Source organism: Mustelus asterias, chromosome 14 (assembly GCF_964213995.1).
Source record: "Mustelus asterias chromosome 14, sMusAst1.hap1.1, whole genome shotgun sequence".
Classification (NCBI taxonomy): domain Eukaryota; kingdom Metazoa; phylum Chordata; class Chondrichthyes; order Carcharhiniformes; family Triakidae; genus Mustelus; species Mustelus asterias.
The window spans coordinates 5336241-5350817 of NC_135814.1; the positions used below are offsets into that span (position 1 = coordinate 5336241).

The 14577-nt window shown below is 47.1% G+C and overlaps 1 protein-coding gene across 3 annotated transcripts in view; it reads left to right on the forward strand.

The window, feature by feature from the left end:
• Positions 1–2458: 2458 nt before the first annotated feature.
• Positions 2459–14577, forward strand: part of dnpep (aspartyl aminopeptidase) — a 58776-nt gene continuing 46657 nt past the window's right edge. For 2 of the 3 annotated variants that reach the window (XR_013499484.1, XM_078227811.1), the window contains exons 1-2: positions 2489–2537; positions 9638–9728. Coding sequence is in view for 2 of the 3 variants with exons in the window: in XM_078227811.1 (XP_078083937.1) it covers positions 2532–2537; positions 9638–9728 (97 nt within the window). In the remaining variant the exon portion in view is untranslated. Of the gene's footprint in view, positions 2538–9637; positions 9729–14577 lie in introns of all 3 variants that reach the window. The other variant, XM_078227810.1, reaches the window with a different exon arrangement.

Here is a 14577-nt window from a genome sequence, read left to right on the forward strand (position 1 = left end):
GGAGGCATATTCGATAGGGTCTTTTAAGAGACTTTTAGATAAGTACATGGAACTTAGTAAGATAGAGGGTTATAGGTAAGCCTAGTAATCGCTAAGGTAGGGACATGTTCGGCACAACTTTGTGGGCTGAAGGGCCTGTATTGTGCTGTAGTTTTTCTATGTTTCTACAGTGAAAAGTGTTATTTCTTGCGTGCTATGCAGACAAAGTATACCGTTCATAGAGAAGGAAAGGAGAGAGTGCAGAGTGTAGTGTTACAGTCATAACTAGGGTGTAGAGAAAGATCCAACTTAATGCAAGGTAGGTCCATTCAAAAGTGTGACGGCAGCAGGAAAGATGAAATTTGATTTGGTTGGTAAGTGACCACAGACTTTTGTATCTTTTTCCCGACGGAAGAAGGTGGAAGAGAGAATATCAGGATGCGTGGGGGTCCTTGCTTTTCTGAGGCAGCGAGAAGTGTAAACAGTGTCAATGGATGGGAAGCTGGTTTCCATAATGGACTGGGCTTCATTCACGACCCTTTGTAGTTTATTGGGGTCTTGGGCAGAGCAGGAGCCATACCAAGCTGTGATACATCCAGAAAGAATGCTTCCTATGGTACATCTGTAAAAGCTGGTGAGTGTAGAATGAGGCCATTCAGCCTATCAAGTCTGCATTGACTCTCCCACTGAGCATCCTACCCAGGCCCACTCCACATCCTATCCCCATAGCCCCAACCAGTTATCCCGCTAATGGCACGGAAAAGGGGAATAGATACTGTTCTCTGCTCTTCAGCCGTGACTACGAGTTTTGAAAGTTTTATGTTGCCTGCCCAGTGCCAAGGGTGAAGATATCTGCTCGTGCTGGAGAAGACGGGGGTGGATCCAGTTGCTGTAGTCCTCATAGGAACCAACGGTAGAATAAGAAATGAGGTTTTGCTGAGAATGTTTGTTTGGGGAGCTGGAGTCCAAGTTAATAAACAGAACATCCAGGATAATAAACTCCAGATTGTAATTTGCAAATTGGAGTTGGGTCAAACCGATCCAAGAGTTGACTTGAAGAGTGGGAGCCAGGGACTTTGATTCAAGACACTGGCATTAAATCTGGGGAGGAGAGAGAGTTGCTTCGATTGGAAAATACTTCAGTTAATCTGGAATTAAAATAGAAATGCTGGAAAATCTCTCAGGTCTGACAGCATCTGTAGAGAGAGAAATAAAGCCAACATTTTGATTTGATTTATTATTGTCGCATATATTAGCATACAGTGAAAAATATTGTGTCTTATGTGCTATAGAGACAAAAGAGAAAAGGAGAGGGTGCAGAATATAGGGAGTAGAAAAAGATCAACTTAAAGCAAGGTAGGTCCATTCAAAGTCTGATGGCAGCAGGGAAGAAGCTATTCTTGAGTCAGTTGGTACGTGCCCTCAGACTTTTGTATCTTTTTACTGACGGAAGAAAGTGGATGACAGTATGTGCGTGGGGTCCTTAATTATGCTGGCTGCTTTTCCGAGGCAGCGGGAAGTGTAGACAGAGTCAATGGGTGGGAGGCTGGTTTGTGTGATGGACTGGGCTTCGTTCACAACCCTTTGTAGTTTCTTGTGGCCTTGGGCAGAGCAGGAACCATACCAAGCTGTGATACAACCAGAAAGAATGTTTTCTATGGTGCATCTGTAAAATCATAGAAACTCTACAGTGCAGAGGGAGGCCATTCGGCCCATCGAGTCTGCACCGACAACTTTCCTGCCCAGGCCCTATCCCCAAAACCCCACATTTTCCCTCAAATTCCTCTAACCTACACAACCTGGGATACTAAGGGGCAATATAACATGGTCAATCAACCTAACCTACACATCTTTGGACTGTGGAAGGAAACGGGAGAAAACCCACGCAGACACGGGGAGAATGTGCAAACTCCACACACAGTGACCCAAGCTCGGGATCGAACCCAGGTCCCTGGAGCTGTGAGGCAGCAGTGCTTGCCACTGTGCCACCCAGTGTTGAAGAGTCTTGGCTGACATGTCAAATTTCCTTAGCCTTCTGAGAAAGTAGTGGTGGTCTTTCTTAACTATAGCGTCAGTGTGGAGGCTCCAGGACAGGTTGTTGGTGATCTGGACACAGTCGAGCCCAGATAACGAAAGATCCTGATGAAGGGTCATCCAGACTCGCAACATTGGCTCTATTCCCTCTCCTCAGAGGTTGTCAGACCTGCTGAGATTTTCCAGCATTCTCTGTTCTGGTTTCAGATTCCAGCATCCCCCAATAATTTGCCTTTAACTTCACTTAATCTGGGCTGGGACCAAGGTCCTGTTGAATCAAATAACTTTAGGACAGTAGAGAGAACTTCCAGCTGAAAACAAAAGCGGGGAGACAGAAAAGAGAACTTTTATACAGAATTCCAATTTCCAACTGAGCATCCCTCTCCCAGCTGCCCCCGCCCCCATTGGGGTGATTGACAGGTGGGGCGTGGCTGGGCGGGGCTGAGCGGGCCTGCAGTCCCTCCTCCCGGGCTGCGGGTGGCGCTGCAGCTGGAGGACCCCGGGGGGAGAGCGGAGCCATGCAGGTGGGTGGCCGGGAGGAGGGGTTCGCGGGGGGTAATCCAGGTCCCGGGGTGAAGCCCCCTCCCGGGGTGCTCCAGGCCCCGGGGTGGGTCCGGGTGCCGCTCCGGGCGGCAGTGCTGACACTGACCCTGACCCTCCCTCGGGGTCTCCATTCCCCCCGCTCCAGCTCCACTGGACAGCCTCAGGCTCCAGGCCGGGCCTGCAGCATCCCTGCTGTTGGAGCTGGGCCATTGTCCTGGAACATTCACCTTCACTTTACAGCACAATCTCCAATCCAGTGTTTAATTTTGATTTGATTTATTATTGTCACATGTATTAACATACAGTGAAAAGTATTGTTTCTTGTGCGCTGTACAGACAAAGCATACCGTTCATAGAGTACATAGATTTGATTTATTATTGTTGCATGTGTTAGTATACAGTGAAAAGTATTGCACACTATACAGACAAAACATACCGTTCATAGAGAAGGAAAGGAGAGGCTGCAGAATGTAGTGTTACAGTCATTGCTCGGGTGTTGAGAAAGATCAACTTAATGCAAGGTAGGTCCAGTCCAAAGTCTGACGGTGGCATACGGGTTAGCACTGCTGCCTCACAGCGCCAGGGACTCGGGGTTCGATTCCCGGCTTGGGTCACTGTCTGTGCGGAGTCTGCACGTTCTCCCCGTGTCTGCCTGGGTTTCCTCCGGGTGTTCCAGTTTCCTCCCACAGTCCGAAAGGTGTGTTGGTTGGGTGCGTTGGTCGTGCTAAATTCTCCCTCATTGTACCCGTGATGTGAAGATGCCAGCGTTGGACTGGGGTGGGCGCAGTAAAAAGTATCTCAACGCCAGGTTAAAGTCCAACCGGTTTATTTGGAAATCGTGAGCTTTCGGAGTGCTGCTCCTTCATCAGGTGGGCTTTAACCTGGTTTTGTCAGACTTCTTACAGTGCTGGAATGTGGCCACTCGGGGATTTTCACAGTAACTTCTTTGCAGCCTACTTGTGATTAATGAATAAACTTTATCTTTAAACTTTTTAAAGAAGCTGTTCTTGAGTCAGTAGATATGTGATCTCAGACTTGTGTATCTTTTTCCCAACGGAAGAAGGTGGAAGAGAGTATGTGTGGGGTCCTTCAGTAAGGATTTTGCTGTCATCCATCAAGACATCTAGAATCCCAATAGTACAGAAGGAGGCCATTCGGCCCATCGAATCTACCAACCACAATCCCACCCAGGCCCTATTCCCATAACCCTCATTTACCCTGCTAAACCCCCTGACACTAGGGTCAATTTGGCATAGCCAATCAACCTAAGCTGCACATCTTTGGACTATGGGAGGAAACCGGAGCACCCGGAGGAAACCCACGCAGACACAGAGAGAATGTGCAGACTCCACACAGCCAGTGACCCGAGGCTGGAATTGAACATGGTCCCTGGCGCTTTGAGGCAGCAGTGCTAACCACCGTGCCACCAGGCTATGTTTTTTGTATGTACAGCGTGCAAGAAACAGTACTTTTCACTGTATCTCAATACATGTGACAATAATAAATCCGACTCCTGTCTGAATATAGAAAGTGTCCAGTGGAAATATGATACAGTTGGTATGTGGAGTATCCTTTTTTCCCCTCCCTCCCCGATCAAATTTCTCCTCTTTTTCTGAAACTTCCATCTGTAAGATTGGGCATCGGGTTTTACAGGTAGCAGCAGCGTCCATCATGTGTAGCTTTGTGTTGTGAAGGGCACGCTATGGATCTGAGGGACAGTTGGCAGCCGATTGTGGACTTGTCCGCGGAGGTTACAGGAAGTGATCAGGAAAGCACTATTCCCACTTCCGCCTCTCCTGTCAGTGACCCAGCCTTGAACATGTTCAAGACAATTGAGTTTTTTTTATTCACTTGTGGGACATGGGCATTGCTGGCTGGCCAGCATTTATTGCCCATGCCTAGTTGCCCTTGAGAAGCTGGTGGTGAGCTGCCTTCTTGAATTGTTGCAGTCCATGTTCTGTGTGTTGACCCACAATGCCGTTAGGAAGGGAATTCCAGGATTTTGACCTAGTGATTGCGATATTTTTCCAAGTCGGGATGGTGAGTAGCTTAGATTGGAACTTCAGGTGTGGTATTCCCATTTATCTGCTGCCCTTGTCCTTCTAGATGGAAGTGGTTGTGGGTTTGGAAGGTGCTGTCTACGGATCTTTGGTGAATTGCTGCAGTGCATCTTGTAGATAGTACACACTGCTGCTACTGTGCATCGGTGGTGGAGGGAGTGAATGTTTGTGGATGGGGTGCCAATCAAGTGGGCTGCTTTGTCCTGGGTGGTGTTGAGCTTCTCGAGTGTTGTTGGAGCTGCACCCATCCAGGCAAGTGGGGAGTATTCCATCACACTCCTAACTTGTGCCTTGTAGATGGTGTTTAAAACAACGACATAAAAGATCCCGCGGCACTGTTTCGGAGGAAGGGCAAAGGAGATTTGCCATATGTCTTGCCTTGGGCCAATATTTAGCTCCACCAACATCTGTGTTGTAAGCTGTAGGGACCACTCCTGCCACTACTGCTTATATTATACTGCTAAAGGAAGGATGTGAACCCATTGGAGAGGGTACGGAAGAAGGTTCCAGGGATGAGAAACTCATGAGGATAGATTGGAGAAGTTGGGACTGTTCTCCTTGGAGAGAAGGAGGCTAAGAGGAGAGCTGATAGATATTCAAAATCATGAGGAGGGTGGACAGAGCAGAAAGAGAGAAACTGTTCCCGCTCGTAAAAGCAGCAAGAATGAGCGGGCACAGATTTAAAGTGATTTGCAAAAGAAGCAAATGTGATGTGAGCAAACACCTTTTTCACCCAGCGAGTGGTTGGGGTCTGGAATGCTCTGCCCGGGGGTGTGGTGGAGGCAGGTTCAATCGAGGCATTCCAGAGGACATTAGATGGTCATTTAAATCGCAACCATGTGCAGGGGAACAAGGAAATGTCATGCTGCTCGTTTCGATAGCTGTTGCAGACATGATGGGCCTCCTTCTGTAATACTGTGATTTTAAATCCAGGGCCACTGGCTACTGACCCATTTGCCATAGAATCGTTACAGTGCGGAAAGAGGCCATTCAGCCCATCTAGTCTGCACCAATTCTCCAAAAGAGCATTCTGAGCTGACAAAAGGCGCTACGTAAATCCAATTTTCTCATTCCGCTCTTTTCAAAAGTGAAACTGAAGCAGCAATCCATCCAGAGAGAGTGGGGGTGAAAGGTTTTATCCAAAAATAACACTGGAGCTGTTTTTCCAGCTTATCAAGCAGTTTGGTGTTTATTTTCATTTCAGGCTGTGTCTGTTTGTAGACTGTAAGCAAAGCTTGTGGGTGCAGTCAGGGTGGATAGTCTGTGCTGTGCCTCCTCTTGGGTAAAGGAAGAGCTTAACCATGCCCAAGAAAATGAAAGGCTGCATTTATATAGTGCCTTTCATGAGCACTTCACAGCCAGTGAAGCACTCCCTTGAAGTATAGTCATTGTGATAACATGGCTAATTTGCACATAGCCAGCATCTACAAACAGCAATACGACAAAGACAAGATAAACTATAATTGTAATGTTGATCAGGGGAAAACTATTGGCCAAGACACCAGGGAGAACTCCCATGCTCTTCAAAATAATGCAATGGGATCTTTTTATGTCTATTTGAGCGGGCAGATAGAACCTTGGTTTAATGTCCCATCCAAAATAATGCGCCTCCGACAGTGTGTCAACTTCTGTCTTGAACATGCTTGACTGAACTTCCAAAGGCCTCGGGTACAGAATTCCAAAGATTCACCACAGTGGAAAAAATTCATCATCATGGCCTACCCTTTATTCTCAGACTGTGTCCCCTCCATTCTAAGCATGTGTGCGCACACATGTTTCCTGCATCTGCCTTGTAAGAATGTTGTATGGGATCACCTCTCATCCTCAACACCGGTGCTCCGCAAGGCTGTGTTCTCAGCCGCCTACTATACTCCTTATACACCTATGACTGTGGCCAAATTCCCCTCCAACTCAATTTTCAAGTTTGCTGATGACAACACGTTGTGGATTGGATCGCAAACAATAACGAAACAGAGTACAGGAGAGGTAGAGAATCTGGTGAACTGATGCGATGATGATGATCTCCCTCAATGTCAACAAAACGAAGGAGATAGTCATCGGCTTCAGGAAGCAGAGTGGAGGCTTGCCCCTGTCTACATCAGTGTGGACAAAGTAGAAATAGTCCAGAGCTTCAGGTTTTTAGGTGTCCAGACCACCAACAACCTGTCCTGGTCCCTTCACACTGACACTATACTTAAGAAGTCCACTAACACCTCTACTTTCTCAGGAGACTAAGGAAATTTGGCATGTCCGCTACAACTCTCTCCAACTTCTACAGATGCACCATAGAAAGCGTTCTTTCTCGTTGTATCACAGCTTGGTCTGGCTCCAGCTCTGACCAAGACAGCAAAAAACTACAAAGCCCAGTCCATCACTCAAACCAGCCTCCCACCTATTGACACTGTCTACACTTCCCGCTGACTCGGAAAGACAGCCAGCATAATCAAAGACTCCATACACTCCGGACATTCTCTCTTCCACCGGGATAAAAGCTACAAAAGTCTGAGATCACGTACCAAACAACTCAAGAATAGCTTCTTCCCTGCTGCCGTCAGACCTTTGAATGGATCGCCCTCGCTTTAAGTTGATCTTTCTCTACGCCCTAGCTATGACTGTAACATTTTGCACTCTCCTTCTCTAGGTAAGCACAGTAAGATGTCTCACAACACCAGGTTAAAGTCCAACTGGTTTATTTGGTAACACGAGCTTTTGAAGCACTGCCCCTTCATTAGGTGAGTGAAGAGTTGGGTTCACAAACAGGGCATATATAGACACAAACTCAGTTACAAGATAATGGTTTGAATGCGAGTCTTAACAGGTAATCAAGTCTTTACAGGTGCAGACAATGCGAGCGGGGAGAGGGTTAAGCACAGGTTAAAGAGATGTGAATTGTCTCAAGCCAGGACAGTTAGTGAGATTTTGCAAGCCCAGGCAAGTCGTGGAAGTTACAGAGAGTGTGACATGAATCCAAGATCCCGGTTGAGGCTGTCCTCATGTGTGCGGAACTTGGCTATCAGTTTCTGTTCAGCGATTCTGCGTTGTCGTGTGTCTTGAAGGCCGCCTTTGAGAACGCTTACCCGAAGATCAGCGGCCGAATGCCCGTGACCGCTGAAGTGTTTGTTGACAGGAAGGGAACACTCCTGCCTGGTGATTGTTGAGCGGAGTCCAATCATCCGTTGTCGTAGTATCTGCATGGTCTCACCAATGTACCATGCCTCGAGACATCCTTTCTTGCGGCGTATCAGGTAGACAACATTGGCCGAGTCGCAAGAGTATGTACCGTGTACCTGGTGGATGGTTTCCTCACGTGAGATGATGGCATCTGTGTCGATGATCGGCACGTCTTGCAGAGGTTGCTGTGGCAGAGTTGTGTGGTGTCGTGGTCACTGTTCTCCTGAAGGCTGGGTAGTTTGCTGTGTACAATGGTCTGTTTGAGGTTGCGCGGTTGTTTGAAGGCAAGTAGTGGAGGTGTGGGGATGGCCTTGGTGAGATGTTCGTCTTCATCAATGACATGTCGAAGGCTCTGGAGAAGATGTTGTAGCTTCTCCACTCCGGGGAAGTACTGGACGACGAAGGGTACTCTGTCCGCCGTGTCCCCTGTTTGTCTTCTGAGGAGGTCGGTTTTTCGCTGGGACGCATCGGAACTCTCAATCGATGAGTCGAGTGCCGTATCCTGTTCTTGCGAGGGCGTCTTTCAGCGTCTGTAGGTGTCTGTTGCGATCCTCCTCATCTGAGCAGATCCTGTGTATACGTAGACCAACATTGTCTACCTGATACGCTGCAGGAAAGGATGTCCTGAGGCATGGTACATTGGCGAGACCATGCAGACGCTATGACAACGGATGAATGGACCCCGCTCGACAATCCTCGGGCAGGAGTCTTCCCTTCCAGTCGGGGAACACTTCAGCAGTCAACAGCATTCAGCCTCTGACCTTCGGGTAAGCATTCTCCAAGGTGGCCTTTACGACAACGCGGAATCGCTGAGCAGAAACCGATAGCCAAGTTCCGCACACATGAGGACGGTCTCAACCGATATCTTGGGTTCATGTCACACAATCTGTAACCCCCACGACTTTCCTGGGCTTGCAAAATCTCTCTAACTGTCCTGGTTTGAGACAATTCACACCTCTTTAACCTGTGCTTAACCCTCTCTCCACTAGCATTGTCTGCACCTGTAAAGACTTGATTACCTGTTAAACTCGCATTCCAACCATTATCTTGTAATTGTGTTTGTCTATATATGCCCTGTTTCTGAACCCAACTCATCTGGTGAAGGGGCAGCGCTCTGAAAGCTCGTGCTACCAAATAAACCTGTTGGACTTTAACCTGGTGTTGTGAGACTTCTTACTGTGCCCACCCCAGTCCAAAGCCGGCATCTCCACATCATCTCTATATATGGTACGCTTTGTCTATATAGTGCGCAAGAAACAATTTTTTTCACTGTGCGAATACATGCGGCAATAATAAATCAAAACCTCTCATTCATCCAAACTGTACAGATTACAGACCCTGTCTCCTCAATCTCTCCTCCGAGGACAATACAGTACTCCCAGAGTCTGAATAGGCTAGAGGAGCAAAATGATTCATTGATTCAGAAGACAAATCAAAAAGTAGGACAAGAGTTTAACAAGGCCAACCAAGTAAAGGGTTTCATTTCTAGAGCGTTGGAATGTAAAGCAGCAAAATTATATTAGAATCGTACAGTGCAGAAAAGGCCCTTTCGCCCATCGAGTCACTGAGACCACATTGAGTGTACTGTGTAATATACAAAGGATGATAAAACCAAGATATACTTAACTAAAAATAGGCTGTGGCTCTTTTCTCCAGAAAAGATGAGGTTGAGAGTGATCAGGAATTCTGGACTATTGGCCTTTATACCAAGAGGGCAAGAATACAAGTCCTGTCTACAAAGCCACATTGCTATTTTAGCCACTTGTTTCTGAAATCGACCCTGGGGTCGATATTAAGTTTGCTGCTTGTTTTCTCATCTAATATTTTAAATTTACTTCTTTGCCACTCAGGCTATGGGAACGAAAGGTTTGAAAGATGCAGTGCAGAATGCTGCTAAGGAGTTCCTGGCGTTTGTGGATAAGGGGGTGTCTCCCTATCACGGTAAGCTGACCATTTAATTCTGATACTTGTAGAATGTGCAAACGTTGTGAAGGATATTGGGGTGGCAGTGGTTGGCACTGCTGCCTCAGCGCCAAGGACCTGGATTCCATTCCAGCCTCGGGTGACTGTGTGTAGAGTTTGCACATTCTCCCCATGTCTGCGTGGGTTTCCTCCCATAGTCCAAAAATGTGCAGGTTAAGTGGGCTAGCCGTGGTAAGTTGTCCCTTTGTGTCAGGGGGATTAGCGGGGTAAATACGTGGGGTTACAGGGATAGGGCCTGGGTAGGTTTGGTTTTGGTGCAGACTTGATGGGCCAAATGGCCTCCTTCTGCACTGTAGGGATTCTGAGATTTCCATTTCCTGCTTGTGATTTACAGCCTGACTTCCAGTTTCATTCATTCATACCCAGCACTGACTGCTGGAAAGATCCAGTGTGTGGAGATTATCTGAAGATAGGATCATGCTTGATTGTGATGCAGTCTGTAGTTGAATCATAGAATCCCAGCTGTACAGAAGAGGCCATTTGACCCATCAAGTCTGCACAGACTCTGACAGAGTATTTAACTCTGGCCCTATCCACACATTTACCATGGCCAATCCACCTTTGGACTGTGGGAGGAAACCGGAGCACCCAGAGGAAACCCATGCAGACAAAGGGAGAACGTGCAAACTCCACCCAGTCACCCAAGGCCGGAATCAAACCTGGGTCCCTGGCGCTGTGAGGCAGCAGTGCCAACCACTGTCGCCCAATTGAACTGACAATATCCTGGTTCACACAGGACAGCTTTCGAGAGGGAGCCGACTAAACATCTGTAGAGACAAAATTTGCAGGGCTGGAGGGAGAGGCCTGGGACGTGGGCCTGGCTGATTTGTTCTTGCAGAGAGCTGACATAGAGACGATGGGCCAAACAGCCTCCTGTATTGTAATCATTCAATGAATGCTGCCTTGTCTAGGCAGCTGTGCTTGTATAAGTCAACAACTTCAGAGCTGACCGAATAGCAATTAAAACCAGCAGTCCTGCCCCACACAACCGTACTCACCCATTTTTTTTTAGATCATTGCATCCCACCTTTATCCTCCAGTGTGAATTTTGTGTGCAATTGTACAGAAACCTTTACAAATTGCTTGCTGAATATTAATGCAGAAAAAGGCTCAGTCGGTAGCCCTCCCTCCTTCTCAGAGTCAGGAGCTCATGGATTCAAACTCTAGGTGTGTGATTTAGGCTGATGCTCAGAATGTTGTACCGAGTGTTAACCCATGGATCATCGACCTGTATAGGTGAAAATGAAAGCTCCCATAGCGGTTGCTGAGTAAATACAGGGTGTTCCCTCTGGATCCCGACTGACATTCCACCCTCATTGTTCCCATAGGTCACTGTGGTGTGGAAGTATCTTCTAAACTAAGCTTTCTCTTTCTGATGCCAGGTTACGCTCCAAACATTAATCGTTTCTCCCAAAGTGATTAATGTTCCCCGTATCTAACCTTTCCTCCTTTTCAGTTTGATTTACTGTATATCCCTTTAACCTTTCATTTTGCAGGTTCTCTTTCAAAATCAAGTTTTGGCTTGTGGACATTGGTGATGTAATTAGTATCCTTATTACTGAAGTATTTGTCTAAATCCCCATCCTTCCTAGTCCATCCCTTTCATGCCATTCCTTTTATATCATTCCCATCCTATATCCCACCCTTTCTTATGCCATTCCATCCCTCCCAAGCCATTCTCCCGCCCTCCATCTGTTGTCTTTCCCTCTGCCGCCACCTCCCATTCCCCTTCGTGTGGGTGGCACAGTGGTTAGCACTCACAGGGCCAGGGACCCGGGTTCAATTGCGGCCTCGGGTCACTGTCTGTGTGGAGTTTGCAGGTTCTCCCCATGTCTGTGTGGGTTTCCTCCCACAGTCCAAAGATGTGCAGGTTAGGTGCATTGGCCGTGCTAAATTGCCCCTTAGTGTCTGTGGGGTTACAGGGATAAGGTCTGTGTGCGATTGTGGTCGGTGCAGACTCAGCGGGCCGAATGGCCTCCTCCTGCACTGTATGAATTCTCTCCCATTCCTTTCCCCTCCTCCACCCACCTCCCTTGGAAAGAGCTTTATGTTTCGTGATGATGTTCTGTACCTACCGGGTGACACTTGATTAATTATATACCACCATCTTCTCGAGGGCAATTAGGGTGGGGCAACAGATGCTGGGCACACCCCATGAAAGAATAAAATATTTTCAAGTAACGTTTGGCTACTGAATACACCCAGGCACTGCTGTCCAAATAAACAAACTTATACCCTTAAACAGACAAAACCTGCTTAATATTATTATGGATTCTGCTGTCCTGACGAGGGTCCTGCAGTGTCCCCACTGGTGGGAGACTATTACAGGCTGTTAATATCACAACAGCGGCTCCCATTATAAATGTGGACAAGTTAATGGATAGGTTTGTCTCTCTGCTTCTGTCACACAGTATCTGTTATATATTTAAAAGGGTTGCGGGTAGCTTGAAGAGCTTATCACATGATTTGATGGTGATGTTATTAGGGTGCTGCAGAGGCTGCTATTTCACTTGCAATTTGTATTCTGTGCAGAGAACATCTTTCAATAAATCTTGTTAATCTACGTGTGCAAAGTATATTTTTTTGTTAAAATTCACAACCCCTAACATCGGACGTTATAATATCAAACTAAACCATTCAGATCCTGTGTTCGATTGCTAACTCGGTGTGGGTTGGTAGATAGTGACTAGACCAGCGGGGAAGACATTTGGTCTCTGTGTCCTTCAGCTGGAGTGAATTAAATCGAGGCTCACTATTCTGATTACTGACCACTCGCCCTGCTGGATAATGCAGGGGTGAGAACACAATCTGATTCAGCTTTCCCTCCATATTTGAACAGGAGAAGGTCATTGAGCCTTCCCTGGCACCATTCATATAAATCACGGCTGCTCTGTATCTCCATTCCGTCTATCCACCTTGGTTCTGTAACCCTTAATACCCTTACCCAGCAGAACATAATCTCAGGGTTGAGGTTTTCACCTGATCTTCAGTTTCAACACTTCCTTTTGGGGAGGGAGGGGAGATTTCCACTCCCCTTTCTGGGAAGAAGTACTTTCTGACACCACCTCTAGTTACGATAGTGACTTTTAAGAGGCGTCTGGACAAATACATGAATAGGATGGGAATGGAGGGATACGGTCCCTGGAAGGGTAGGGAGTTTTAATTCAGACGGGCAGCATGGTCAGTGCAGGCTTGGAGGGCCAAAGGGCGTGTTCCTGTGCTGTAATTTTCTTTAATCTTTTGTAAACTTCCAGCTCTAGTTTTAAGGTTTTGTCTCCTTGTTCCAGACACTTCCAACCACTGAATGGTTATAGAGAAGCTAGATCCTATTGACAGAGTTAAATATCTTGACTAAATCTCGCACGCCTATCTGGAACTATGGGCCACGTTTTACAAATAAGAGGTCTTCCATTGAAGACAGATGAGGAATTTCTCCTCTGAGGGTGGTTAGTGTTTGGAATTCTGTGCAGCAGCATCATTGATTCTATTCAAGTCTGAATTTTTAAGGCCGGAACGTGGAATTGAGGCCACAACCGGATCAGCCTGAATGGCAGAGCAGACTCGAGAGGCCAAATACCCGGGTCCTCATTCGTGTGCTGATAATGTAATCCTTTTAACCCCAATACCATTTGGTGCACCCTCTTACGTTGCACCCCCTCAAAGGTCACTACATCCTTCCTGGGATATGCCCAGTACATTCCCTTATTCATTCATGGGATGTGGGTGTCACTGACTCGGTTCACATGGGCGTTTATTGCCCATCCCTAATTGCCCTTGATCAGGGGGTGGTGGTGAGCTGCTTTCTTGAACCGCTGCAGCCCATGTGGTGTAGGTACACACACACGACTCACTCGATGAAGGGGGCGGCACTCCGAAAGCTTGTGGCTTGTGCTACCAAATAAACCTGTTGGACTTTAACCTGGTGTTGTGAGACTACTTACTGTGTAGGTACACCCACAGTGCTGTTAGGGAGGGAGTTCCAGGATGTAGGGTTTCTATGATTTCTATTTTGATTCAGTGGCTGTGCTCGAACCAGAGCATTACCTTGCTTGCACCCTTCTGCATTCCAGAAGCCGATACTCCATAAGTACTTTGATTTTTTTGCACCTCTCCACGAGTTGCCACTGTGTAATCTCACAGGAAGAATTGTCACTTGTCGTGACGAAATGATGGTGAGCTGTACCCATGGAATTGTACCTCTGGTGGGGTGTTAGCACCTTCCAGAGAGACAAGGGGAGAAAATGGCGAATGCCTTTTATTGGATCGGAAGCAGCAGCATCTTGAAATGAGCTCAGCTGCTTTTCTTGCTCTGTGGCACAAAGCACACCAGTGCAACAAGATTGCCCCGTTCATTCACAGTAATGACAGCGGCAGTCTGCACCTCCTCTCTATTCCCTGACGGAACTGCGGCCAGACACACGCTTTCCATGTTGATGGCCGGTTCCTTAAAATTGTATCCAGCTGCTGGAAAATGCAACATGTCGAGAGCTCTTCAAAGGACTGTACATCCCATTAAAGCTAAGGCTTCTGCGGAAGCAACTTAATTGAGCTTGTTTTATGACCGATTGCTCCACTAGATGCTGCTCCTTTCAAATCGCTGATTATTACAGAGTATTTTGAAGCTGTCTCTTGCCGAGTCCAGATTATGTAGCAATCCTTTACAGGCTTGGCTGCAGTCTCTCAGGACTCTGAACCTTACTAAACGCTGCAAGGACATCAGGGCGTGTTTATGGACCATTCAGATTTAGGTCTTAGTCCGCCCTCTGTTTTTCAACCTTCTGAAGGTGCAGAATCTCTCCCCTAGAAA